Below are 27416 nucleotides of genomic sequence, written 5' to 3'. Positions count from 1 at the left end.
TTAAAGAATCTTTCCATATGTAAAAGAATGCTCAAAGTTAAGACATAGAACATAATTATCGCCTGAGTACTAAAATAAAAGTCAAAGTAGAACAAAAACAGCGTTTGTACTGGATATGAATGTCATAATTATCTTGAGAAACGTTATACATGTTTCGCTAGAAGCATGTTTCCGTAAATCCTTGTGTTAGCTCACTGGTAAGGTGTCGAATTTCAAATCTTAAGGTTACGAGTTCGATTCCCATCTGGGTCTGTGATTTTTTTTATGAAATTGTATTTTCCGCAATGCATGAAAAATTATATAAAATAATTACATTAAAATACCTCAGTTGTATATATCACATAATCATTGCAGAACATAGTAATTATTATGTTTAAAATATAACATCTGAAATAGGTAGGTGTTCACAGTAGGTCGGTATTATATATGAGAATGTTAAATACAAGTTAGGAAAATCGTTCAACAGCAATAAATAAATTATGTAGTGTATTTATTTGCAGCTATTTGTCATATAGAGGATACTTCTCAATATTCATATTACAGCATATCATTTATGTTCTTGAAAAATTATTCGATGCATAAAGACAGGGTTTAAACAGAGCATCCAAAGTCGGAACGCTCGCAAGAAATTCATGAACCCCAAAGGTCACGTGAGCAGACTGGAATTGTCCTTATGAAGCATGCCACAGCAGAAAGTCTTTACATAGATTTTCAATTCAATTCCCATTGGCGTAACTAGGATATTTTCCTAAGGGGGGGGGGGCATGGTCCATTAGTTCTGAAAAACTGGAAGAATCTTTTAGAAGACCTTGTTATGATGTTGTATATAGTCTCCCTTACCCCGCACTCATTATCAACTCCAAGTTATTTAGTTCTAACACGACACTGTCATGTAACATTTCAGTGAAAATTTATTTTTTTGAAATTTACTTAAAATTGTATATTCCCTATATTCTGATGCTACTAAATAACTACCTAAAATCTATTCTAATTATGAAAACTCATAATGTTCTATTACTGTTTTACTCGAGCAATTCTGAGCGAAAATAATTATTCGTAAACGTTAACTGTCATGCTCTCAGTTTATTCTTACACAAGGGTAAAAGTGGAAGATAGGGGGACGGTTGACGTCACGCCGTCTTCCTTGCCTATCTTTGCCCATTGCATTTTTTAGGAATTGGAGGGGCACCGTAGATAGTTTTGGAAGTTGGAGAAGGGTGTCCTCCTGTGTTCCCCTTTACTTTTACTCCTGCTCTTACATCTTTTAGAACACAAATAAATATACAAGAAGTGACATAATTTAAAGTTATAACTTTTCAAAAATCAGTCATGGGCTATTCATTGTCGTTTACTAATGTTGCAGTTTAATTACATAAATCTTTGCGAACAAAGAAATGCAATAAATTTTTATACACAAAACCTTTTTAACTAAAAAAACAGAAACAATGGTATACAAAACAGTGGTAGGAATATAGTTGGCTAACTCCCGAACAACTTAAATATTAAAAAAAAAAAAATACAATTAGAGTGAAGCAGATCAACAATACGAGAGAAGAAGACATGTAGACGGACCTGAGGGACCCGTTTTCTATAAAAGATGTTTCCCATTATCTTTTCAATTAAATATTAAATTACACACCTTACAATTTTCGGGAGGACGTATGATAAGTGGCCCTGATGGACAAGCAGATGTGATTGTAAAAATTAAAACAACAAACATTTAATGAAACAAAAATTCAACCAGCAGAATTGATTGATAATAATGTTGATCACAATATTTTAAGAGAGAAAATATATCAACACTTATAAGATTCCTGAATTACATTATGAGCTTTTAAGCGTATTGTTGTAGTTACATCGTTAGCGTCAACCGTTGGGAAATATCATTACAGCCCGGGGACACCCACAAAGAGGTCCACCGGACCCGAACCCTCCAAAAAAAAATATATATATTTAATGATTGTGTTTTGTCTGTACCAGGGAGCACTCATGGAAAGTCCATCCAATTTGGATCGCATGAAATCTTAGTGACTTGACACACATATGTGCACTTCCTTAATAAAACTATACTTGACTTAACAGTGAAATTATTATTGGTTTATTTCCGACGAACAAAGAAAAACTTAAATATTTATATTGGCTAATCAGTAAGCGCAAGAATTTCTCTAGATTAGGGAAATTTCCCTCAAACTACGAACACTGCTTGTTATTGCTGCGATACCCATGTAACTTTTACAGCATGAAGCTACAATATCAGGTTATCAGGAGCATATTTTTTTCTTTAGCATAGCACAAATACACTCCCTTTTCGAAAGCAAAATATAAAAATTGTTCATGTGGTGCACAACTTACGCTACTTGGAAATTATTTATGGTTTACTCGGACGCAGAATAACGTCATGTCTGTGTCTTGCAATATCGTACCCCTCCCAACTTTCGACACTCTGAACAAAAATTTCTGGGTGCGCACCTGATTACAGTTTATACCTTAAGAATGTAACTACAAACTTCAGTTCATAAATAATACTAATACTAAGAAGAAGGAGGAAAAGCAACAAACGATATTGAATAGTGACTTTTGAATGGGTATTTATGCGTAATTGCTTCAGTTTAGCAGTTCAAGAGTTCAGCTTCTTTTTTTCTTTCCTTTCTGTTTTTTTTTTTTTTTTTTTTTTTTAGTGTACCTTAATAATTTGCTCTGAGAATCGTAACTGTTCAAACATTACTACAGTATGCTATAAATAAAATAATAACAATAAGACTGATTTATCACACATAAACAAGAAAAAATTACTACGTCAATAAGTGAATTACTTGAAAGAATACAAAAATAATTTACATTAATGAAGCTATCAAATAAAAAAAAAAGTCGCATACAGCTCAACTCGAGAGGTCACTATACAGCCCACTATCACATTAGTCCAGGTATTTTATTACATTCAAGCACAAGACCATAGACCCATATTAAAAAAAAAAAAAAGTCGATAGGCGGACGAATATAGACACTATTAAACATCTCGAATGCAAGCATCATTAAAATTGTTATGCGTAAATTGAGGTAAATTAATAACATTATTTTCATCCAGTATAAAAATTCTGGGGAGGGCCAGCTTTGCTTCTAGGGGGAGCCGGCACCCCCTGGACCCTTTCTAGTTCCGCCTATGTCAATTCCTGATATATGCTTTTGCAATGTGGAAGTGGTGATGCCTTGAGTCGCTCTCTCCCGCTCGCTCGCTCACTCTCTATTTATACAGAATATAAAAGTGGATGTATGTGTGTGTTTCAACATAATTCTGATATATCTAGAGCAATTTTAACTATATTTCTTACAGTCTGGAAAAGAGTACTGTCGGGATACATATCAAAAATGCTAGAAACGGGTCGAAATTACTATCGAATCCATAGTTTCGTGGTCGCTTAGATGAACAGTTCTACTTTCAATTCAAGTCCAGTTAAGCTCCCATTAGCACCCAGGATGGTTACGTAGCGACATAAAAATATCGACGTCAACCGATATTAGAATCGAATCGTAAGTTTTCAGCGCCGCTAACAGTGCCGCATTTCCCATTAGTCCACATTTCACATTAGTCCCATTGCCTAGAAGGCAACATATTTGCAGCGTGCGAAGTTTAAAACTTGAATAATATCTTAATTTTTTCCTTATGAAAAAAGTTAAAAATCAAGAGCAAATATACTATTTCATGAACAATCCTCTTTTACTATTGTAATGTTTAATATTAGCGTTAGAAATCTAAAAATAATTCAGAACATGTTTCACATTTGTTATTTTTTGTTACGTAGTTGTAGCTGTAGCATCTAGTGAGTGATATTTAATTGTAATAAATTCACTAATTAAGCATATTCGAATTAAGTTTTATTTTTAAGTTAGGGATGAAGGGGCGGAGAAATATGTAGTTATTGGGGACGACGAGAGCAAAAGTGCGTATGTTTAGCCGTGAATTAGAGATCATCTTTTGTTGTAGTTATGTAGACCTTGAATTCTTTTGCTGTTTTATTTCGGTAATCCCCGGGATAATATTGGGATGAGACTGTGCTTTTGACAATTTGTTTTTGGCAATACACGGGAGAGTATTGGGTTATATTAGTTAGCCGGACATGGTGTTGATTTTGAATAATCGGACAAAGTGTTGGAAAATAGAAAAAACAAATGAAGGATGTTACTATGTAGAAATAAATAATGTGTAATCGTGTTGATGTAGAAATGGAGTCATATACGTGCCTGAAGTCTTTTTTAAGTTAAGGAAAGTTAGAGCCAGTGTGGCAATTGATATTTTAGGGTTTATGAGCCAAGCGTGGCTGTTGATAATAAGGTCGAAGAGCCGAGAGTGGACACTGTTATGGTAGGTTGATGAGCCAGAGTGGCTTTTGATATTTTAGTGGCTTATGGTATCGCCAAGTGGGATCATAGTTATTGTTATAGTTTTTTGAATTCAGAAAGGCTCCTGTTTAATTGAGTGTATTGGTGTAAGTCAATTAAAGGTTGACAGTGAAAAGAAAATGGTATAATTCATTTGTAAACTCTAGTAAATTTGAGAAGTTAATTAAAGTAATACTTTGCTTCACTGAAGGTACCAAAAATAAACAAACCTAACAATTATAATACATATCCTTAGGGGGGAGTAGAAGTCCGAATTTTTGCGAAAAATTGAGTATCTCACAAGTCGTTGAACTAAGAGCTGAAATTCAGCATATAACTCTTTATTAAAAATAAACAGCATATGTCGTGACATTTTTTTTATTTTTTTATGAGTGGGGGGGGGGGGGGCATTTTCTATATATTGGAAATTGGTAGTGGGTTGATTTGTAAAAATAATCGAAAACGTTTGATATTAGTTGAGAAAGAAATTGAGTAATGAAAACTACAGTTCTTCGAATTTTATACCCACTGCTTTCTATTTATAATTGCAGAAGCTGGTGTTTAATATATGGAGCGTTCAGAATATAAGGCAATCATGCCATAAAGTTGAGAGAAAATGGTCATAAAATTGGTATTCTGAAGTTAATTACATGGGCATTTTCAATTAGTACGGCATGCTTAATTATATAGAAAATTAGTTTTTCTTTCTTTTTTACGTTCGTCTACTTTTCCTTGATTTGAGACTTTTAAATTTCATCCTATTTTCTACTGAAATGTGTATGTAAGGTAACAAAGAAATAATTATATATGATAAATTTAAATTCATTTTAATTCGGAAGATGAGAAACACTTTACCATTGTATATCTTAAAGGTCAGATCCACCAATATTGTAATAGAGTGGTGCAATGAGCCATTGACGGTAGATATTCAAACTCCGATAAGTGATAATTTCATAGTCTTGTTTTATTACAGGTGTAACCTCTTTAGTCAATGGAGAGAAGGACGTGGATCATGGGTCAGAGTTGATGACGATGGGTTTTGGTCAGTCGGAGTTGGTCGCAATGGTTCAGAGTAGTTCATAGTTGGTGGTAGGTCAGAGTGGATCACGATGGATGATGGGTCAGAGTGGGTCAATGGGTCATTTGGGTGTTGGGTGATAGTAGGTCATGGTGGGTCGTGGATCAAATTTTCATTCACCCACACCATCTCTGGTTAAAATTGTACTAAAGAGAAGAGGCACCGAAGATGTATGTCGGCTATTACGCTCAAATTTTGCACATAGATAGTACCCCACCAGAAAGCAATAAATCTGAAATGGTTCACGGTACCACCTCCTAGAACTCGAGATGTAGGGGTTTGTCTGATTGGCTAAATTAAGATCTCAATGATTTATCCTTCAACAAGCAAGCTTTTTATGATCGTTTCCGTGGGGAAGTCAGAAGAACACGTGCCTAGTAATCGTAATATTGATAGTTCGCGTCCACCCCGGGGCATTTGTTTAGTGTTTTTTGGACTCACCTAAGTATAAACAAATCACACATATAGGCAATTTAACATATTTTGGGAGAGTAATTTTGTGGTTCGTTGGCGTTTCATCGCGTCTCTGCCAATGGTAGTAAAGTTTTCAAAATGGAACTGGTGCCACAGCTGATCGTCACTGCGGGACCACCAATTTTTGGCGAGAGGTCAATAGTTGACCATCTGTAGTCCACCGACGCTTACAGCTTAGAGTAATGAACGATGTCTTTGCCTTGTAGACTTCATGACTACCGAGTTATTATTATTATTATTATTATTATTATTATTATTTGTAGTAATAGTAGTATAATTGAAATAGAATAATTATATTGTCTATGTATTGTCTCGGTAGGACTACACACAGGATTTGGCTCGTTTTGGTTCGACTCGACTCTAATCCGAGTCGAGTTGGAGGAAATTTTTCGCGCCGAGTCCTAGAGTAAACCTCAAAGATGTCTGTTTCGAGTCGAATCGAGTTTCAAAGAAAAGTCGCTCGTGCCCATTCCAACTAATGAGAGCTAATCGGAGTTAAGCGAAATCGAAAATCACACTATTTCTGTAAGCGACCCCGAAAACTATGAATTCGACACTAATATCGATCATTTTCTATCATTCTTTTATATGTATCCCCCTCCCATTCATCATAGGTAACCCAACAGCAATCTTTTTCAGACTATAAGAAATGTGGTTAAAATTACTCTAGGCCAGTGGTTCTCAATCTAATTCCTATCACGATCCCCTTTTATCACATCCTCTTGCCAGCGACCCTTTTATAATTTGTGTTTTATAATAAGCTTATATGGGATTTTTAACATACCTATTTCTATAATAGTAGAATCCATTTCTTGTTTATAGTGAACAGAGCCGTGGCATGGAAAATCAGCGCCCGGGGCGAGAGTATATGACGATGTCTTCGTACATATGAGTGAGGTCGACAGACTAACTGCGAAGCGCCACCATGGTTGGCACGAAGCTCAATACAATTTTCAAAAGTAAACCCTGCATTTCCCTGATTTTGAGCACATTTTATTACTTTTTCCTTCTGTTTTATACATGTGCACATGCACCTTCCTAACATGAGTAACACACTTCCTCCGAAATTTGTGCCCCCTTTTTTCGGCGCCCGGCACTGACAGTGGATTCAGTAACTGTAATATCTATATTCCCAACGACGAAGGTGTTGGTTCAAGATGGATGTTAAACTCCTTCATTGAAGAGGTCTGTAACGTATCTGATCTAAGCCCACAACTTCTTGACCAAATAATCGAATGATCATGCGACATGTCTTTGCAACTGGTTTTCTGTAACGAAGACTTGGACAAGTTCTGCCTGATGAGGAGAAAAGAATATCCTGGTCTGGTATCTGCTGCTTTAAAAGTAATAATTCCATTTGCTATTTCGTACCTGTGCGAAAGTGGGTGTGTGTGTTTTATTTCATGGTAAACATTAAAACAAAGACAAGAAATCGCTTATCAGTTGAAAATGGCTTGATAATGTTCGTCACGAAGATTGAACCGGGCATTGCTGTACTAGTGAAATTACACCATGCTTAGGTATCTCATTAGGTTTCAATTTTAATTGTATTTCAATGTGCAGGTTTTGTTCCTTGTGTATTTTTCTAGCATTTCTATAAACAATTCTCATTAGTTTCATATCATACCCCTTTCATTTAAATTTATTTCTAAACAACTCTGCACTCTTTGAAAATGTTCAGTAGACTTATTTTTTATTGTGCTTTACAGTAGGCCTATGTATAAAAATAAAAGTATGCCTATCAGAACAAAATTCAAAATAATATTTAAAAATAATTTCCGGTATTAGATTCTAACTATATTTATCTCTTCCGCTTATCTTCGCGACTCCCTAGGGGCCGCGAGTCCCAGGTTGAGAAACCCTGCTCTAGGCATACATGAGTTATGTTGGAACATACATACATACACTTTTATATGTATACAGATAAGAGAGGGTTGAGAGAGAGAGCGATTAAGGTATTACCGCTCTCAATTTCTTCACTTTACTTTTGCGATTCGTAAATTTCTTACGTGACAGTTTGGGGCTAGCTAGTTTTTTGTCTTGAACCACGATCCGATTTTCGATATGCTCTACCTAAATGCTGTAATGCGAATATTGAGAAGTTACCTGCGTATGAAAATAGCGGCAAATAAATACATTACATAACTTATTTATTGCTATTACACGATTTTCTTAATTTGTATTTAATATTCGCATATAACATACCGACGTTCTGTCAATACCTCAGATGTTATATTTTAAAGATCAGTATTAATTATGTCGTGAAATGATATGAATATATATATTCAACTGGTATATATACAACTGATGAATTGTAATGTAACTATTTTACATAATTTTCATGCATTGAGGAAAGTAGAATATCATAAAAGAATCTCACCTGAACGGGTATCGAACTCACGATTTAAACGCTCGGGGTGTACCACTGAGCTAACATTACCGCTTTTCGGAATCTGCTTTTGAAATATAACTGAGCTCATACGTAAATGCTCTTTTCCGTATGAAAATCACAATGACGAAACAAGAGTGTGAATACATAGTTTCGAAATATTGTATCATTAAGTATTTCAATCAATGTTCTTTTTTTCTACACTTAATACCATTTCAACATGTCTTATTATATTTAACAGAAGGAAAAACGTATCTCTACATTTTTTCCCGATTGCTAAGGTTGGCTTGGAGGTTCGAACCAGCAGCTTTAGTTTACCGAAGATACTCGAAGTTGGACTTCGAAAGTGTTCGTCTCAAAACAGCTATCATCATATCGCTCAATCTGTTTGGTATATGGTATATGTTTTTATACGTATAAAGTCAGTATAACAATTTATTCTTTAAACAGCTTTTCGTATGTATTAATATTCCTTTATAAAAACTGTTTTTAATATTATTATTACGGCGCACCATTTCCAGATTTCTTTTGCGAGTCGTTGACCAAGTCGTTCCCCACAATAGGCGTGTCGTGCAAGTAATCAATCACACGTCAGGTACTAGCTTTTACCTACTGCTTACTGCTCACAGCTCAGAACATTGGTAATTATGGATAGACGTACAGCAGTAATTGCTTTATGGGAGTTGGAAGGCTATTCTGCAACTGCAGCTAGCAGGCGAGTAGGTGTCCCGGCTTCTACAGGAAGGCGATGGATTCGGAAACATGGTGCTACAGGTCAGACTGGTAATTTACGATCTCCTGGTCGTCCACATGTGTCAACCGAAGCCGAAGATGCGAGATTAGTAAACGAAGCCCGGTTAGACCCACTAAGGACGTCTAGACAGCTAAGGGAAGCTTCTCTCTTTCCTGGTAGTACGCATACAGCTCTGCGAAGGCTTCGTCATGCTGGGTTACGTGGCTGTGTTGCTGCCGTGAAGGAAAAACTCTCCGACGACTACAAAATTTACCGTCTCGCGTTTGCACAGGCGAATGTGGGTCGCAATTGGGAAAACGTAGTTTTCTCAGATGAAGCCATATTCACAACATCAAATGAGGGACGCCGTTTTCTGTATCGTCCGAGAGGCACCCGATATGACCCTGGATATATGGCTGCTTGCAATTGCAGTAGCCATGTATCTATTTCATGTTGGGGATGGATTTCCAGTCGCGGAGCAGGACAGCTTCACAGAACAGAAGTACATCTGTACAGTGCTCAGTACTTAGACATTATGAGTAATATCATGGTGCCATCTGTACGAGTATTTCAGCCTGATGGTGTAATTCAGTCCCAGCAAGACCAGTCGCCAATACATACTTCCCGTGTGGTTCAGGAATGGTTCGCAGGGCAGCGTGAGATTGATTTAATTGACTGGCCGCCTCGTGGAGCAGATCTCAATCCCATAGAAAATATGCGGGCAGAAGTGAAGCGTACTCTAAGGGACAGTTGGCCTGAGGCAGATCCACCAAGAACTCAGGATGACCTGTGGCATCTTGTTTCCGGAGCATGGCTGGAGGTAGGGGAAGGAGATAGATTTGTCACCCATTTAATAGATTCCATACCCAGAAGAATGGAGCGTGTAATAAATTCAGAAGGGTCTTGGACACAATATTAATGTCCCCGCCTTAACTCCCGAAAACAGCACTTTTCAGGGTTACCTAAACGCTTCTGAAAATATTTCTAGAAGTAAACCACTCCTTGTATCCGATTCCAGTGCAATACTACTAACAAAAAAAAAAAAAAAAAAAAAAAAAAACGATAAATCGCTGCAGGCTTTGAACTCAAGACCTCTTCATTACCAAGCCCGTACTCTACCAGTGAGCTAACATGAACACGCAACCCAAAAACGATTTTCAATTTGTGGTATTCGATGACAATGATGCTCATATACTTTGCAAATGGTGTATTCAACCTGGGATATTCCGCAACACACACACACACATATAAACAAAGCGAGAGAGAGAGAGAGAGAGAGATGAATATACAAAAGCATATTCAACGTATTCGAATGAGACTCTAAGTAACGACATTCCGTTCTAAAGAGAATTTGTGTTTCTTCCCGTGACGTTAAGGGGATCGGGAAAAATTATGCGTCTTCAAGCAGGATCCGACTTTGGATACTCTGTTTATACACTTTCTATATCCGTAGGAATATACTGTATTTCACGAATGTAAAAACATGCTGTAATGAGAATATTGAGAAGTAACATCTGTATGACAAATAGCTGCAAATAAATACACTACATAATTTATTTATTGCTATTGAACGATTTTCCTAACTTGTATTTAACATTCTCATATATAATACCGACCTACTGTGAACACCTACCTATCTCAGATGTTATATTTTAAACATAATAATTACTATGTTCTGCAATGATTATGTGATATATACAACTGAGGTATTTTAATGTAATTATTTTATATAATTTTTCATGCATTGCGGAAAATACAATTTCATAAAAAAATCACAGACCCAGATGGGAATCGAACTCGTAACCTTAAGATTTGAAATCCGACACCTTACCAGTGAGCTAACACAAGGATTTACGGAAACATGCTTCTAGCGAAACATGTATAACGGTTCTCAAGAAAATTATGACATTCATATCCACTACAACGCTGTTTTTGTTCTACTTTGACTTTTATTTTAGTACTCAGGCGATAATTATGTTCTATGTCTTAACTTTGAGCATTCTTTTACATATGGAAAGATTCTTTAACGTATCTAAATGTTCCATTACGTATGGAGAGCAAATTAACAAACAAGAATGTGCTGACATTAATACAAGGTTTCGAAATATTGTATCATTAAGTATTTCAATCAATGTTGCTTTTTTTTCTACACTTGGTAACAAGTTTTATTATATTTAAAAGAAGAAAAACACATCTGCAAACTTTTTCCCGATTGCAAAGGCTGGCTTGGAGGTTCGAACCTGGTTTACTTTTTTCCGAAGATACCCGAAGCTGGACTTAGAAAATTCTTGCCTCAAAACACCAATAAAGAATGCGCTCAACCTTTTTGAGACAAGGTGTACTTCCTCGTTATGAAGTTTCCACCATTTCCCATTCCCGTTCCTCTTGGGTCCGAATATTCGTCTCAGGATCTTGTTCTCAAATACTTTCAGTCTATGTTCTTCCCTTAGAGTAAGCGACCATGTTTCGCAACCATACAGAACAACAGGCATGATTATCGTTTTATATATTTTAAGCTTTAGATTCCTCGACAGAATTCGCGACAAGGGATTTTCAACCGAATAGTAACACGAATTCCCTGTTTTTAGTCGACATTTAATTTCTTCGTGAATATGATTTTCCTCTGTTAATACTGACCCTAGATATTTGAAACTATCCACTTTGTCAAAAGTATTATTTGATATTTTAACGCATCCATAATTTGCTGTATTACGGTCCCGACGCACTTCCATGTATTTAGTTTTCTCTGAATTTACTTCTAAACCCATGTCCCTGCAAGCGTTTAATAAGATGTCTGCATTTCTTTCTATTGTTCTCCTATCATCCCCTATTAAATTTACATCATCAGCATATGCCATAACATGGTGAATACCGTTCAACTCTAGGCCCTGGTTGCTATCTTTGATTTTTCTTATAGCGTATTCCACAACAAAGTTAAATAATAATGGCGACAACGCATCTCCTTGTTTCAGGCCATTTTCGACGTGAAAGCTCGTGGACAAAAATTTTCCTACCCGGACTTTACTTTGGGATTCATTTAAACATATCTTATTTAATCTAATTAGCTTTCTCGGTATTCCAAGTTTTGTAAGAACGTTGTATAACGTTTCTTTCCTAACCGAGTCGTACGCCTTTCTAAAATCAAAAAATAATTGATGTACCGGAATACTGTATTCCCACGTTTTTCGAGTATTTGGCGAATGGTAAATATTTGGTCGATAGTTGATCGATTTCGTCTAAATCCGCACTGATAATCTCCAATAATTTCATCTGCGTATGGGGTCAATCTTGCTAATAGAATATTTGAAAGGATTTTATAGGATGTTGACAAGAGAAATGCCTCGATAATTATTACATTCAGTTTTGTCGCCTTTCTTGTGAATTGGAACAATGATTGACTCTTTCCACTCTTGTGGCAATTCTTCCCTGTTCCAGATAAGGAGAATGAGTTTATGTATCTTGTTCCACAATTTTTCGCCTCCAGCTAAAATTAACTCAACCGGAATTTCATCTACACCCGGAGACTTGTTTTTTTAATTACTTTATAGCGGTTTCTATTTCTATTCGGTTGGGTTCTGGAATATACGGTTCTGCGGTGTGTATATCCTTTTCTCCACGCACACTAGTTTTTGGTTGCGTGTTAAGCAAATCGTCAAAGAAATCTTTCCATCTATTTAAGATGCTATCCGTGTCAGTGAGAACTGTACCGTCAGATTTCTTTAATATATAAGCACGAGGTTGATAGCCTTTCTTAAATTCATTGATCCCCTTATACATGTTCCGGATGTTTTTATTTTTACTATTATCTTCAAGTTCCTTAATTTTAGATTTCAAAAAATCGCGTTTCTTTGTTCTAAAAGTTTTGGAAGTTTTCAGCCTTATATCTGCGAAGTTTTGTGTAGTTATTTCATTCGGATTTTGTATCCAGCGTAATTTTGCCTGTTTTCTCTTCTCTGTTAGTATTAATGTATACCTGGTCGAACAATGAATTGTTCCTACGTATTTCCGCGTGTCCCAATTTTTCTTTTGCTGAAATGCTAATGCTATGTCTAATCCAGGTATCCTGAACACTAGTGAACTCTGAATTCTCTAAAGCCGAGAATCTATTCGGAACTTCAATCTCGTATTCCTCTCTTACCTGGCTCTCTTCTAATTTCTTTAAATTGAATCTCTCCCTTTTCGGACAATGAATATTACCTTTATTCAACGATAATCTCTCTCGTATTATCGCTGCTACCAGGTAGTGATCAGTGTCACAATCAGCCCCTGTAAACGACCGGACGTCAATTATGCTAGATTGCCTTCTTCCATCTACTAAAACGTGATCAATTTGATTATGTGTTTTTCCGTGTGGTGATGTCCAAGTGTATTTATGAACGTCGCGATGTGGGAATTTTGTACTCTTCACGATTAGGTTTTTGGATGTTGTAAAGTTCACGAGTCTAACACAGTTGTCATTACTTTCCTTATGCAGACTTTCGTTCCCTATAATCGGTTTGAAAATATCCTCTCGTCCTACCTTCGCACTGAAATCCCCTAATAGAATATTCATATGGTATCGCGAGAGTTGGTCAAATATCAGTTCCACTTCTTCGTAAAAACTACCTTTTATATCGTCATGCTTATCTTCAGCTGGGGCATGTACATTTAAAAGAATAATATCACACCACCATCTTTTACGAGTGAGGTGAAAAAATGAAATGAAATCTTTAAGTTTTACGTCCCACGGTTATGCCGGTTAGGCTAAAGGAGACGGTGATGTTGAGAGATGAGTGAAATGGTGGAATGAAGAAAGTGGGAGGAAACGGGAGAACCCCGAGCACGGTGTTTGTCCACCACAAAGTCCACACGGCGCGAGCTGGGATCGAACCAGGGACCCCAAGCACCGGAGGTGAACGCTCTACCACTGAGCCACCGCGCCCCCCTACGAGTGAGGTGATTTTAGTTTAGCGTCCCGTTCAGCAGCGAGCAGCGAGTTCAGCGTATGAGACGTGGACCCACTGATTAACGTGGAATCCGAACCACATGAGCTCCCGCCGGGACTCGAACCCGCGTCTCCCACGCCAAAGGCGCGTACGCTAACCGCTTAGCCACGAGGGAGCTCCATCCCTTAAGAGTAATAAAAGAAAGTCGAAAGTAAAAAATTCGACCCGTTTCATTGCTGGTAATATTCGTTTGTGAACGAAAAACCCTGTTCCTAACTGGTGACTTTTATTTCCTTCCCCATAAATGAACGTAACATTTCCGGAATTCACACATCCATTTCCTTCCCACTTAACTTCCTGAACTCCTACTATGTCCATCCTGTATTTCTCTAACTCACTCGTTACGGATTGTAACAAGCCTGCCCTATAAAGACTTCTAATATTCCATGTTCCAAACCTCATGTCCATTTTCTTTTGCTGAGGTCGTGCCAAGTTATCAGTCCTTGTCCTAGGCTTCTGTGAATATTTCTGAACACGTGCTTTTTTTTACAGGATGAGGTTGTTAGCCTTACCCAAACCCCCAAGCTGGAGGCCCACTCCTAGTCGGCTGTCCGCGACCGCTTATTCAGTATATTTGCAGCTGACCTCTATATCTAGAGGCCTTCTCCTCGATCCGCAACCTGAGGACACGACATGCCGTGGTGACAGGAACCCACTTTACCAAAATATATACGAATATTCTGAAAAGCGGCAATATAGTGTCTATTTTCAAACAAAACTGAACCAAATTACCGTTCGTTTTCTGAAATAAACGGACACATTCTGTTTCAGGTTTAAACCGAACCCAAACCAGCTAACCCAGAGATGGCGTGGGTCAATGAAACCTAACCCACTGACCCATCACCCACCATGACCCACGACCGACAACCCACCGTGACCCATTCTGACCCATGAACCACCGTGACCCACTTTGGCCCACCACAGATTATGACCCACCATCCACCATGAACCACTGACTCAACAAAACACATCGTCACCAACTCTGACATGATCCACGGCCTCTTTACCGACTAAAGAGTTTACACTTGTAATACAATCAGGTTGTGAAATTCTAGCTAATCGGAGTTTGAATTTCTACCGTCAATCGCTCAAGCACCGCTATTAGAATAACGATGGATCTGACCTTTACGATATAAAATGGTAAAGTGCTTGTCATGGGTAAAATTACGAAGAATTTCGATTAAATTATCATGGTCTAATTATTTCCTCATTGAATTATCGATACTTTTAAGTGGAAAAACGGATGAAATTTTTAAGTCCCAATTCAAGGTTAGTAAACCTACAAAAGCTTATATTACAAAGTTTATGTCCATTTTTCTCTATAATAATAATATAGAAGACAAATTCTGTATGACACATTGTATTAAAATCTGTAAAATCGCCCGTAGCGTTAGACAGAAGTTACAAAATAGATTGGAGAGAAGGGTCAGGACCATCAGGACATACCCTCTGCATACGTCCCTACAACTAGCTAAATGTTATAACGGAAAGTTACGTGGTAAATTTCATGTAGAAAGTAGGGATACAGAACTCACAAGAGCCGTAAGAAAATTTGTTTTTAATGGTTATGCCGGCTAAGCTACAGAAGACGTCGATGATGAGAATGAAAGAAATATTGTAATAAAGAAAAAGGAAGGAAGCGGAACCCGGAGAAAACCTACACACAGGGTGTTTGTTCAGCACAATGCCCACTAGGCGGGAACTGGGTGGAAGAGGGTGAACCATTAAATTAACAACACTTCAGTAATAATAACAATAACAATAACAATAATAATAATAAATAATGGTATTAAAAGTTTTAAAGCTGCCCTAAAATTTGGCAAAACTTACTTAAACGTAGGGATTTCGGAGAGGGGGTTCCGTACCATCAAGACACGCCTCTGCAACAACCAACATTTTAAACAAAAGCTTTCCACTAAAGTTTCATGTAAAAAGTATTCTACTGTATGTTTTAAGGAAAATAACTGTAATAGAAATAACTGAATATCACTCAACAGCAAGGCATATAATAAACTAACTTTTACGATATGCAGAGATAATTATAAAGCTTTGCTCTAAAAATACCTACACAGATCATAATTTAATGAGCTCTGAAATACAAAATATCAAAAAGCCTATAAGATTCAGTCTACAGAGAAACTGTTATTTAAAGAATGGTCATGCACTACTTCGAAAATCGAGACGAGAAACATTTACGATACTTTTCGTCTCGTTTCGATTCTCATCTCCAAAGTGAGACGATAATTTGAGTTAGTCTTGTCCTGTCTCGAATGTAAAATGTTAATTTTCATTTCTTTTGTTTGTTTTAGAAACGAGATGAAAAATTCCTCTTCTCGTGGGCAACATTAAACAAAACCAAAATACTCTTGCCAAATGTCACGTTTCTGCTTGTAATGGTATGAACTGAGTGATAGTTAGCTCCTAGCTTTTAATCTTCTACGAGATAATAATAATTATTATTATCATTATTACTATTATTATTCATGAAGATTTGATAGTTCAAGTATTGAAACATCCGACTATTCAAATATCTGAATATAATAAAACGTGTGTCATCGTCGATCAATCGCCATCAAAAATCCTAAAGTAAAAAAAAAAGCCCGACGTGGAATCGAACCACGAACCTCCAGATTACTGATCCAGCGCCTTAGCCACTAAACGACGATCAATACGCGGTAAATGATTTGTCTTCAGTCTCGTTACTTTAGGTTTTTTTGCCTCCGCTTGCAAAGTTGTATTTTTTCGTTTCAGAACGTCTTTCGTATTCCTTTTATGATGATATAAGTGAATAATCTTCGCAAAGTTTATATTAATAACTTGAGTTGTTCTTAAACCTTTGTTTCTTCTCCACACGAAACAACAGATATGACTGATTTAATTCTCATACTCTGCATTTTGTTTCAAAGCAGTCGCCATTGCCTGATCAATGATTTATATCCGCCACGATACATTGTAACTAAGTTACAGGAGGTTTACGTCCTATCTGAACGCCGCATCTATTGAGTCAACTTTTGGAATATCCTATTAAGTTAGCTTTCAACGTAGCTGAAGGAAACTTATGTATGGAGTACGTAGATTTCTCCATAGCAGAATGGATAAAGTCATGGTTCGATAACTACAAGGGTCGCGGTACGAAACCCGTCTCGGAAGCAGCAGATTTTTTAAATTCTTAATTCCTCAGTTCAAGATCTTTCCCTACTTTCGTAATCATCTGATGCTCTAAAAAGTTCTCCATCTTAACTGAACAACTGCCTGATGTGATCCTCGCAGTTCGAAATCATCCCATCTTCTGTTTTACAAAATCACAATTTTCGTCGTAACACGAATGCTGTCCGATCATTTTTCCCCAATCTAAATCTGTGTATATACATCATCCCTCTCTGTCTCCATACTTGAATCTCTCTTTCCCTCTCTCTCAATGTCGCCCAGGAATTCATATGGCTTGAGATCAAACCTTCGATTCTTGAAACCAAATGTAAGCTCTCTAGCAATGTGCTATCGTAACTCTATAGATTTTTTTGCTGAAAGCAGTGTCTTTTAGATTTTATTCGGGGGGGGGGGGGGGATTCATAAGATTTTCACTTTTTTATTAGTGTATTCAATAACTACACTAATACAGGAGGGTGTAATTACTATATATTTGATCAAACAATACTTATTTATGATTTCAAGGGAGGCGAAATTACACCCTCTGTCCTGTCCTAATGACCCCCTGGAACATTTGCTTGCAATTACTGAAAAGAAATGAAACGAATTATTGAATAACACTCATTTCTGTCAGTAGATATTTTAGAGCTGTGTGCGTGCATTACAGGCTTTAGGAAGCCCAAAACCTACTGCTGTTATTGGCAATTTCTATAGATTTCTTAGGGAGTATCTTACTAGCTTGCAGTCTTTAAAGAAGAGAAAGAATGAAACTAAAGGTCTTTATGAAGCTCTGGGAACATTGTGACTTTTTTTTTTTTTTAATTTAGGCTCTTAAAAATATTTCAGAACAAAAGAATGGAAAAGACTGTTTTAAACTATAACGTTGTAAACTTGATTCCTGCTTCTTTTTCAGCTGAATGGAAAGAGTGTACTACGTCACACTCACTGCTTTAGACAAGGAGAGGTGGAGGAGGGGTAGGAGTTGTATTGAATACTAGAAGCAACTAATCGATTGAGAGATGTATTTCTGGATGCATACGAAAACGTTGCAAGAGTTTGTTACTAATTTGGACTTAGAATTTTTGTAACAATTTTTATGCCGCGAACTGTACGAAGGGCCTACGTCACCTGACATTCTCCCGCCGGAAACTGACGATACTTCTGGAAGTGAGGATGAAGTTGTTTCAACAAGCTGTGATAGTGACAGACTGTGATTATGAGTAGTAAGATCGGTATTAAAAAAATGCTTCAAGCGGAAAGCAAGATGGAGTTTTACATTGTTTCTGATACCTACTGTAATATGTATCATTAAGTTTACTCAATCTGTATGAGAAGATTCCTAGGTTCAAATGTGCCTATTACACAATGAACAAACTTCATATAAATATATTTAATTTCTTTGCTGCTTAATCTTAGTTCATGATTATATTACATTACAAAATCCATATTAGTAAATTAACGAGGTCAATCTTCACTTATAGACCAAGAAAAAAAAAAAATTATTTACCCCAAGTTTCCCATAAACTTTGTAATGTGCTTAAGATTATCCATAACCTAATCTGAACACGTCTCTACAGCAGTGTATTGAACAAGAAGTTCTTGGCTTCGAGAAAAAGGCTATAACTGCAATTATAATCGCTTTATCTATCCGAAAACCATATTTCATTTTCCACGGTAATAGGAAACTGTTTCTGTTTCGCAAATTTTATTTCCCTAACGTTTTAAAAGTTCTTGGGTTTAAAGCAACACTATATTACAAAATATCGCAAAATGTAAAAAATCGTAAAATGTAGCTTTCAGTCTAAATATCAGGAAGACTATTGGAGCTACGAAATATATTGGTATAACACAAAACAAAGGCTACTCATTACAAGCATTTAGAAAAGAACAATTTTCTATAACGCTTCGTTGTAAAATTATATTTGTTTAAATAAAGTATCACTGCGGCAGCCACAGCTGTTGAGTTGATTTTAACATACCTGAAGACGTCATTACTCGGATCCCCACCACTGACCAACCTTGAGAGAAGCCTTTCTGAAGACTACAGACTATTTGAAATCTTAAGCACTTGCCAAGTTTGTGGTAAACTTGCGATAAACAAAACTGGTCTACACGTTTTGCTTTACATAATATTAGAGGTTAGCAACACAACAGATACATAAAATCGAATTACTCATTCAATTTTTAAGATACAGTACGGTAATGAAATGGATACAGTTTGAAAGCTCAAATTCTGCTCTATCACGTTTGTCTCATATCGTTTCTTCATATCTATAAAGGTTTCATAGTTATTTGCCAATAAATGTTTACAATAACACAAACGAAACTAAATTTTGAGCGAATAATGCGCTATATTTAAAGATTGAGGTAATGTACATAAGCGGCAATGATATCACATTTTAGACAAGTATATTATCTTCAATTTGATACACGAACAAAGTTCCTACTTTCGTTGAGTGGAAAGTTATTCTCAGTTAAAGATTGTGCTATGAATTCCGGCGGCAGCCATGTTGATGACGTTACCCTGACCCTCACACTCAACAACGTTAAGAAAAGCCTTTCTGAAGACTGTAGGTTATGGGTAACCTTAAGTACGTAAGAAAGCTTCAAAGCCTGGGGTAAATAAAAGTGTGCTATCTCTTGGTCTAATACTTCCTGAAGGCAGTCGCAGAAATGCACTAACAGTAAATATAGGTAATTCTAATAAATGTATTAATAAAGCATCTAACCTAGTGTTTGTAGCGACACTCCCGTTTACGCACCCCCCACCCCCACCCCACCCTTGGTGCTGCAGGACGTCCTGCTGCACTCATGGCCAGATTTGATTAGATATCATTCGTGCTTTTCAGCTAGGACACTTAGCACAGGTTGCTTTTTACACTAGCTTTTATACATTTTCAGATCCAAAATTTACGAGCAAAACGTGCACGTGCAAATTCACAGTCTTGAAGTGAATATGCACCGAAAAATTCCTGAGAAACACTCTCTAAGGAAATGACAGTGAATTTTCTGATAATTGACAATATCTTATCGTTGCTAAGACTGAAAATACTGGACATACACTGCGAGACGAAGACCATATATTTTTTATTTTTTGATGTTCCAGGAACAAGTGTTTGATAGGGAACTCAGACCCCAATTCACCCTCTACAGGTTTATTTTCACAACACTGTAGTAGGGTGTACTTAACAGTGCTGGTTGGAATATGAAAAATTAACGCTGCTGGTCAAGTTTTAGCACACCACAATTGCAAAATTTTTAGGTAAATTAAATACCCTCCAAAAAAAGGCGTATCTATAAGGAATAAATCTCTACATGCGACACAATTAAATACTAAGTAACATAGCTGTATTTTAAAGTCACAAATGCAGGGTTATTAGTATGAAATCATTTCAAGTGCTTTCCGATGCTTAAAATAAGTGAGTGCATATGAGAAGAGGCTGTACAGATATTATTATCGTATTCCTGAAGATAACATCGAAAGAACTATCAGAGCTTTCCAGAAATACATCTTTTCAAAAGACTTCAGCTAGAGATTGGTCTCTGCTTATGGATGTGCTACAGTTGAGTAGTTTGAATGATTGCTAAATTTTACAGCGCAAGGAAAGTTGCATGTACACTATGCAAATCATGACACTATGAAAATCGAAGACTTTTTTCTTTATTCACACAATTTCCTTAGAAGTTTGTATCTCTTGATCCCATAAAATTTTGACCATATCTTTGTAAAGGCCTAACCTATATATAGTATTTTGTTTAGCAAATTTAAAATAGCCCTTTTCGAAAAATTCTAATTCGAATCTTCGAAAATTCTTCTTAGTACAACCCTATTCATTTATATAGGGTGATTCCATGAAAAAGGGAAATTTTCACTTGGAAAATTTTTGTTACGTTGATGGTCACCTATTTCGAAAAAAATATCAGATGCACTTACTACTACTAAGCACATGTTAATAACGTGTTCAGCAGAGCTGAATCGTTATTGGTGTAGTAAATAAAAAATAATAAACTTTTCAGCACCCACGGAGTTGAGACCATAGGTCACGGAGTTGAGATTAGTTAACACGGAGTTGAAAATTGCTGTGGAGTTGAGAAATGTGATACATCTGGGTGATAAGTTTTGGTTTATAAGTGATTAAGCTTATAATATACATAAAAATTGAAATATTTATTGTAAGTTAGACTTATTCTCCTTATGTTGAATAAAATTCTAACAAACTGGATGACACGTAATTTGTTACGCAAAAATACTCCAGAAAATACTGCAAACATATGAAAATATATCTAATGAAGGTTCCAAAATTGAGTATATATATATATGTATGTGACTTAAATAAGAAAAAAAAAGAAATACACATACACTTATCGAATATTGAAAAATAACTGCGCTTTCAATATGTTGACTAGCATATGGAGAAGACAGACGTTACGAAACAAATGAAGTAGTCACTAAACGTGTCTATTGTCTACTTCATTTGTTTTCTGAGCTTATGTGAACCGTCTGTCTTCTCTGTGTGACCAAGTCAACACGTCGAAAGTGCAATACTTTGTCAACATTTGGTAAGTGTATTTGTATATTTGGTATATATACAAGGTGTTTCAAAACAATACACACATCGTTTGGGAGCTGATTCCTGACACCAAGATAAAACGAAAAGTATAGACAACCTGGGTGCACAAATGCTTCCTTTCGGATTTATAGGCTGCCGAAAACATGAATAAAATGAACTTTAAAGGCCCATAGCTCCAAAACTATGAGACCTGCCGTAGTCGGGTCACGACTTCACTTAGGAACTAATATGTGCACTATCCAAAAATATGTTTCAGAATCCTGAGGTACTCACAAAGCAATTTTTTTGGAGGGAGTTTGGCTACGGGCATGTAATCTGAAGTACTCACCAACTACTTCTATAAAAGTTGTTGTGGAAGTACCGCAGAATTCTGAAACATGGATATTTGGATAGCGCTCATACTAGTTCCTAAGTGAAGTCTTGACCCGACTACGGTAGGTCCCATAATTTTAGAGCTATGGGCCTTTAAAGTTCATTTTATTCATGTTTTCGGCAGCCTACAAATCCGAAAGGAAGCATTTGTGCACTCAAATTGGTCTATACTTTTTGTCTTATCTTAGTGTTCGGAATCACCTCCCAAACGTTGTCGGTGTTGTTTTGAAACACCCTGTATAATGAACACTAAATGACAGTGTAAGGCACTCATCATTTCTCAGTTTTCTTTGGATAATTCGATGCTTTTGTTAAGTAGCCCACGTCTTGAGGAATCAGGGAAGGGCTGTTCTAGTCTACACAAAATGTCAACTGCCAACGCTTTTTGAACGTCAGGTTTAGTGGGCCAGGAGAAATTCCTCCCGATCCGCGTCATAAAATTGACTGTCCGTACATTGCCCTCAGACTCTTCGACAATCCCTGAAAAGAAAACAATTAGCTGATCATAAGATAAGATTTAGTAAGTCCTTGTAACCAGAAGTTTTGGCCAAATAATAATAAAAGCGAGAGTTTTTAGTGTGTTTTTAAAAGTTAAAAAGTAATTTGAATTTTACGGGGGTACCACTCATCAAAGTATATAACTGCAACTCAGTCTTCAGTTTTTGGTGGATTGTCATGTGTTAAACAAACTTCACAAGAAATGTTTACATCTGAAGAATATGTAGCCACTGATGGAGGAGATGGAAATGAATGCAGATATCTCTTGCTAGATACGTAAAACCCGAAAGGGAGCGGAAATTAATTACTTGTGGTGTTATGCTACACCATGTTACTTGATGTACTTATGATGTTCCCATAAAACGTTTCGTGGTGAGAGGAAGCTGCTGTTCGACAGATGAAATTTCTTCCTTTGAAATAGTGTATATCTTGACATCTCTGCAATGTTTTCTCATTTGTTCAATTAATGTCTACATCATATCCTTGAGCAATAAGAAATTCTGCGGTTCTTTCAAGAGGCCCCGACCCCATCGGGAGCACCTTTCCCATGTCCAGTTTGGGAATAGTTCCATGTAATATTCTTGCATTTTATAATTGATGTTGACAGGTAAGTAGCAAATTTTTCAGCAACGTGTGTGGATTTTTTCCTTTCGTAATGCTCTCTTGATGATGGTCGCCACCTTTTTATCTTTATTCTTTGCTCTCTTTCGGATAATGACAATATGTCTTTTATTTTTCCTTCTTCCTTCCTCCACCTTTCTTGTTCTCTGATTACCAACCGACATTTCTTTTCGGCTTCCCTCTTTCTTTCTAGCTTTTCCTTTTCACTTAATCGTTTCCTCGGCATTTTAATCTGATATGAAAAAAAAGTAACAAATGTTACTTCTTATAGACTATTATACAAGAAACATTTAGAAATATACGAAATTCGTTGATATTGAAAGATTTTGATGAACAGTTTTTTTTTTTTTTTTTCGTTAAACGCATACGTACCAAATTGTACGTACCGAATTTATTTTTTCCGAATTTTTAATAAACTTCTATTGAGACATATATGACAATGAGTTGGAAAAAGTTACAAATTACTTAAGAAGAAATAATCCAATATCAATCAATCAAGAGAGGAAATAAACCAATATCAATTAATATACGCACCTGCTTTCCATGCACAAAAATATTTTTCTTATTGCTTCTTTAAAAGCTTTTTGTTGATGCGCATAATACTTATAGATTGAGACGTCAATAGTTAAAAACAGACACCATCTATACTGGCTTAAGTTTTACCCCCGGCTACCTGACAGACCCAAATCTGAACTTCCGCGAAACACTCCTTAAATGGGCTAGAACCCACCAGCCGGCGTTTGAGTGTGAATGACACGTGGTCAGCGTGTCGGCTTCTACGGCCGTTGTGATGCTCTGCGTGATCAGGTTTCAGTACATCTCTACTCAAATGAGTTTTTCTATTGCCTCACTGTGCGAAGTAAACACCATTAATTTTTGAGCTTCCACCGGAAACAAAAACCCAGAACCACGCACGGAAGGCGAGCGTACTAGTCACTAGACCATAAACGAGTTTATTTCTATCAATATGTTGAAAGAACAAATATTTGGAAGAGCATGAGCATAACAAACACTATAGGATTATCAACTCCGTGAACTTGTCTCAACACCGTGGATTCCTTAGTTTTCAGATGGACATGGAGTTGAGAAAATCGGATATAATTTATCCTTACCGGCCCACTTGTTAACCAGTACATGTGAGTAATTGTGTACGAATTTTCTTCGTTAAGGCGTAGGTTTCTCAAGGGAAAGGAGGTAGGCTATATACCATACAAATACATTCAGTAATAAATACCACGGTGTTGAGTATCAATTAATATACGCACCTGCTTTCCACACACAAAAATATTTTTCCTATAGCTTTTAACACATGCACACAACTTTTTCTGTTCTTCAGTCAAACATGTCTGCCTTGTCTTCTTATGGGTGTTGCCAACGTGGACGACCATGCTATCTGTTGAGAGCAATGTCAATTTTTTCTATTGCCATGGAGTTGAGACGAAATAGAGGTGACAGAAACGAAGCATAGTCAAGCTTTCGAAAATAATCGTTATAAAGGTTTACTTTCAATAAAACCGAAACATTGAAATGTTCTCTTCCATTTAATTACCATTAAATGATGTTTGATTTGCGACTTCAGTTGTAATTTATTGATTAAATTCGGTCAACTGTAGTCTGTGACAGCCCACGGTGTTGAGAAACCTGGGTAATAATTAATTTTTTACGTATGTTGCGTGTTATATTTGCAAACTGTTATACGTGGCATACCTACTTTGTGACGGTTACTACCAAACAAAATAAGAATGAGGTGATTCTTTCTAGTAGTATTTTGAAGAAATGCCCATGACAGAAAATTTCCCTTTTTCGTGGAATCACCCATATCTAAAAAGAAAAGCTTAAAGCAATGCCTTCGCAATGACATAAGTGTTAGTTCTTTACATTAATTAGAAGCCGAGATGGGCTGAACTGCCGCAGATGCCAGCCCCAATAAGAACCAAGCGAGCCCCTTTCAATGTTGCATTACTACTTAGTTGGTCTTTCTTCAATAATGACCATTCACTTTAGGTGTCTTTTAGTTTGTTCTCCAATCTTGCACTGTTACCGGTACCTCACAAAATAAAGCTGAGCGACCGACAGAAGGCGAAGGGGTTGGACACCCCGCAGGACTCGTTTTCTACTTTTATCACAATTCACACAAAACCAAGGTATTCGGTTCTGGATTCATTAAACGGGTAGGGGGAGATTCCAAATGACATTCTTCACTTTTTTCATATTCTCATGCTGACACTTCGTCTGATTCTGTTAATTTTCCTGCAAATTTTGTATTTAGGGACCATCATCTGTGGAAGCTAACCACCGAGATGTGTCAAATTAAAGAAGCTAATATATGCAATTTTTTTGACCAAAAGTGGAAATTTCGAACAAAAAAACGAATCAACCTAAAAGGTTGAAATTTGCTATTTTTTTTTAAATCTTATTATAATATCTTCATGTGACGTAAAATCATCAAAATCTGAAAGGGTCCGTATAAAGCTGTGTGATAAGTTGATACGGAATCACTTCCCTGCTTCCTTCCAACGCACCTGATGATATTGTTCAGACCCACCAGCTTTTCCCTGAGCTGACTCGGCTATATAGCATTCGTGCTCTTTAGTAGCCACCTAGCATTTTTTTTTTTTACTTTAGTTTTTATGCCATACATTCGGACGCTCTACTTATACTCAAATCATAAAAGATTTATAATTTTTCAACAATTATATGAAGTGGTCTGCCAAAACTTGACCAGTACGAAGGTGACAATTCAATGTTTTCAGTATTATCTGAATAACGTGTACTTTGGAACACTTTTAACAGTGCGAAGTAATACAATACACACGAGTACGTATCTAGTCAAGAGCAAAAAAGCATGAAAATAAATATTTGTGATTAACAGTTAAGAATGAAGGACGGAAATTAGAGGAGTAATTTTACGTAAAGTATATTAAAATAACAACAAATACATAGCAATACAACGCTGGAAACAGGTTCATCTCTTCCGCCATCTGCGGAAGATTAACCTTCAGCACATTAACACATCATTCCCATATTTCTTTCGTCTGTTATCTTTAATTAAACTTTCAAAAAATCACGGTATATATGGAGCCCTTAACACAAAAGTTTAAACAAGTAACACAACCACTACACTATACTAACCTTTCCGCGGATATATAACCTTACATACGCCATGATAGCCGACCTTAGAAAGGACAGAAGCAGAAAACAGTTGGCTCGGCACAGGTTATGGATAAGAAGAGGTTTCCTAAATTTACGAACATTCGCTCCGCTCTTTCTTAACATGACAATCGTTAAAGGGCATTTCCAGGTGTTCCGGACTGACAGTTCGGAACATATGTTGCACTTCCAATTAATATCTTTGCTGAAATAAAAGCTCCAGGATGTTGTAACTTTGTTTAGCTATCAACCATTTCAAGACCTTCATTTTGAGTAGAATACGATTTCTACAATGATAGTACTTAAATAGAAATTAATTACTGAAATTACTGTTCCGGACTGACAGTTTTGCAACCTTAGTTTCAATATGGAACTACTCATCATTTTAATTCTCTAAAAGTACTGATAATCTAATAATGCCCCATATCACAAATTACAGTAGACAAGTGTAGTATTACACTGTAATATTTTTGTATGAAGGTAACTTATAATAACAGAGATATTAAATTTATAAGTCATGTTCCGGACTGACTCTTACAAAATAAAACAAGGATACTGGGAATACAAGTGTAATGCGCAGTAGTATTGTGCAAAAAGTGGCATATATCAGCACTTAAAACATGTGCACATAAGCTAATAAGCGTTTAAGCTTTCAAAATGCCACAAAAGGTTAGAAAAGGACACTTACACTGTAGGACGATATTGACCACAAATATATAATAATGCGATTCTTACAATCCTTTTCCCAACAGGTTATGTTTCTTCGGTACAGTTTCTGATTCTTCAAGTTTAAATGGGTCAGCGCTAGTTAATTGCAATAGACGATAAAATAAAAAAAAACTGCAAGGACCCATTTCAAACTCTAACTTTTTTCCGCCAACAAAAACTCTGTCCTATCTGCTCCAAGAATTTAATTGTAACAACACTGCAGGGGTGTAGCCACGGTAGGGGGCATCGGGGCCAGGCCCCTCAAAAGATTTCCTGCCCCCCCAAATGGCCAGCGTTTAAAACATCATTGTAA

General features: G+C 36.6%; 1 protein-coding gene across 1 annotated transcript in view; it reads right to left on the bottom strand.

Moving 5' to 3' along the window:
* The window catches only part of LOC145664455 (aconitate hydratase, mitochondrial-like), a 417790-nt gene extending 391255 nt beyond the window's left edge, over positions 1–26535 (bottom strand). Inside the window, exon 1 of the mRNA XM_081731145.1 lies at positions 26378–26535. Coding sequence (XP_081587271.1) covers positions 26378–26521 — 144 coding nt within the window. The 5' untranslated portion in view covers positions 26522–26535. The remainder of the gene's footprint in view (positions 1–26377) is intronic.
* Positions 26536–27416: the final 881 nt, after the last annotated feature.

The sequence above is a fragment of the Thermobia domestica genome, chromosome 11 (assembly GCF_964235325.1).
Source record: "Thermobia domestica chromosome 11, izTheDome1.hap1.1, whole genome shotgun sequence".
Taxonomy (NCBI): domain Eukaryota; kingdom Metazoa; phylum Arthropoda; class Insecta; order Zygentoma; family Lepismatidae; genus Thermobia; species Thermobia domestica.
The sequence above is the reverse complement of the archived record's forward strand: the minus strand, read 5'-3'. Positions and strand labels throughout refer to the sequence as shown.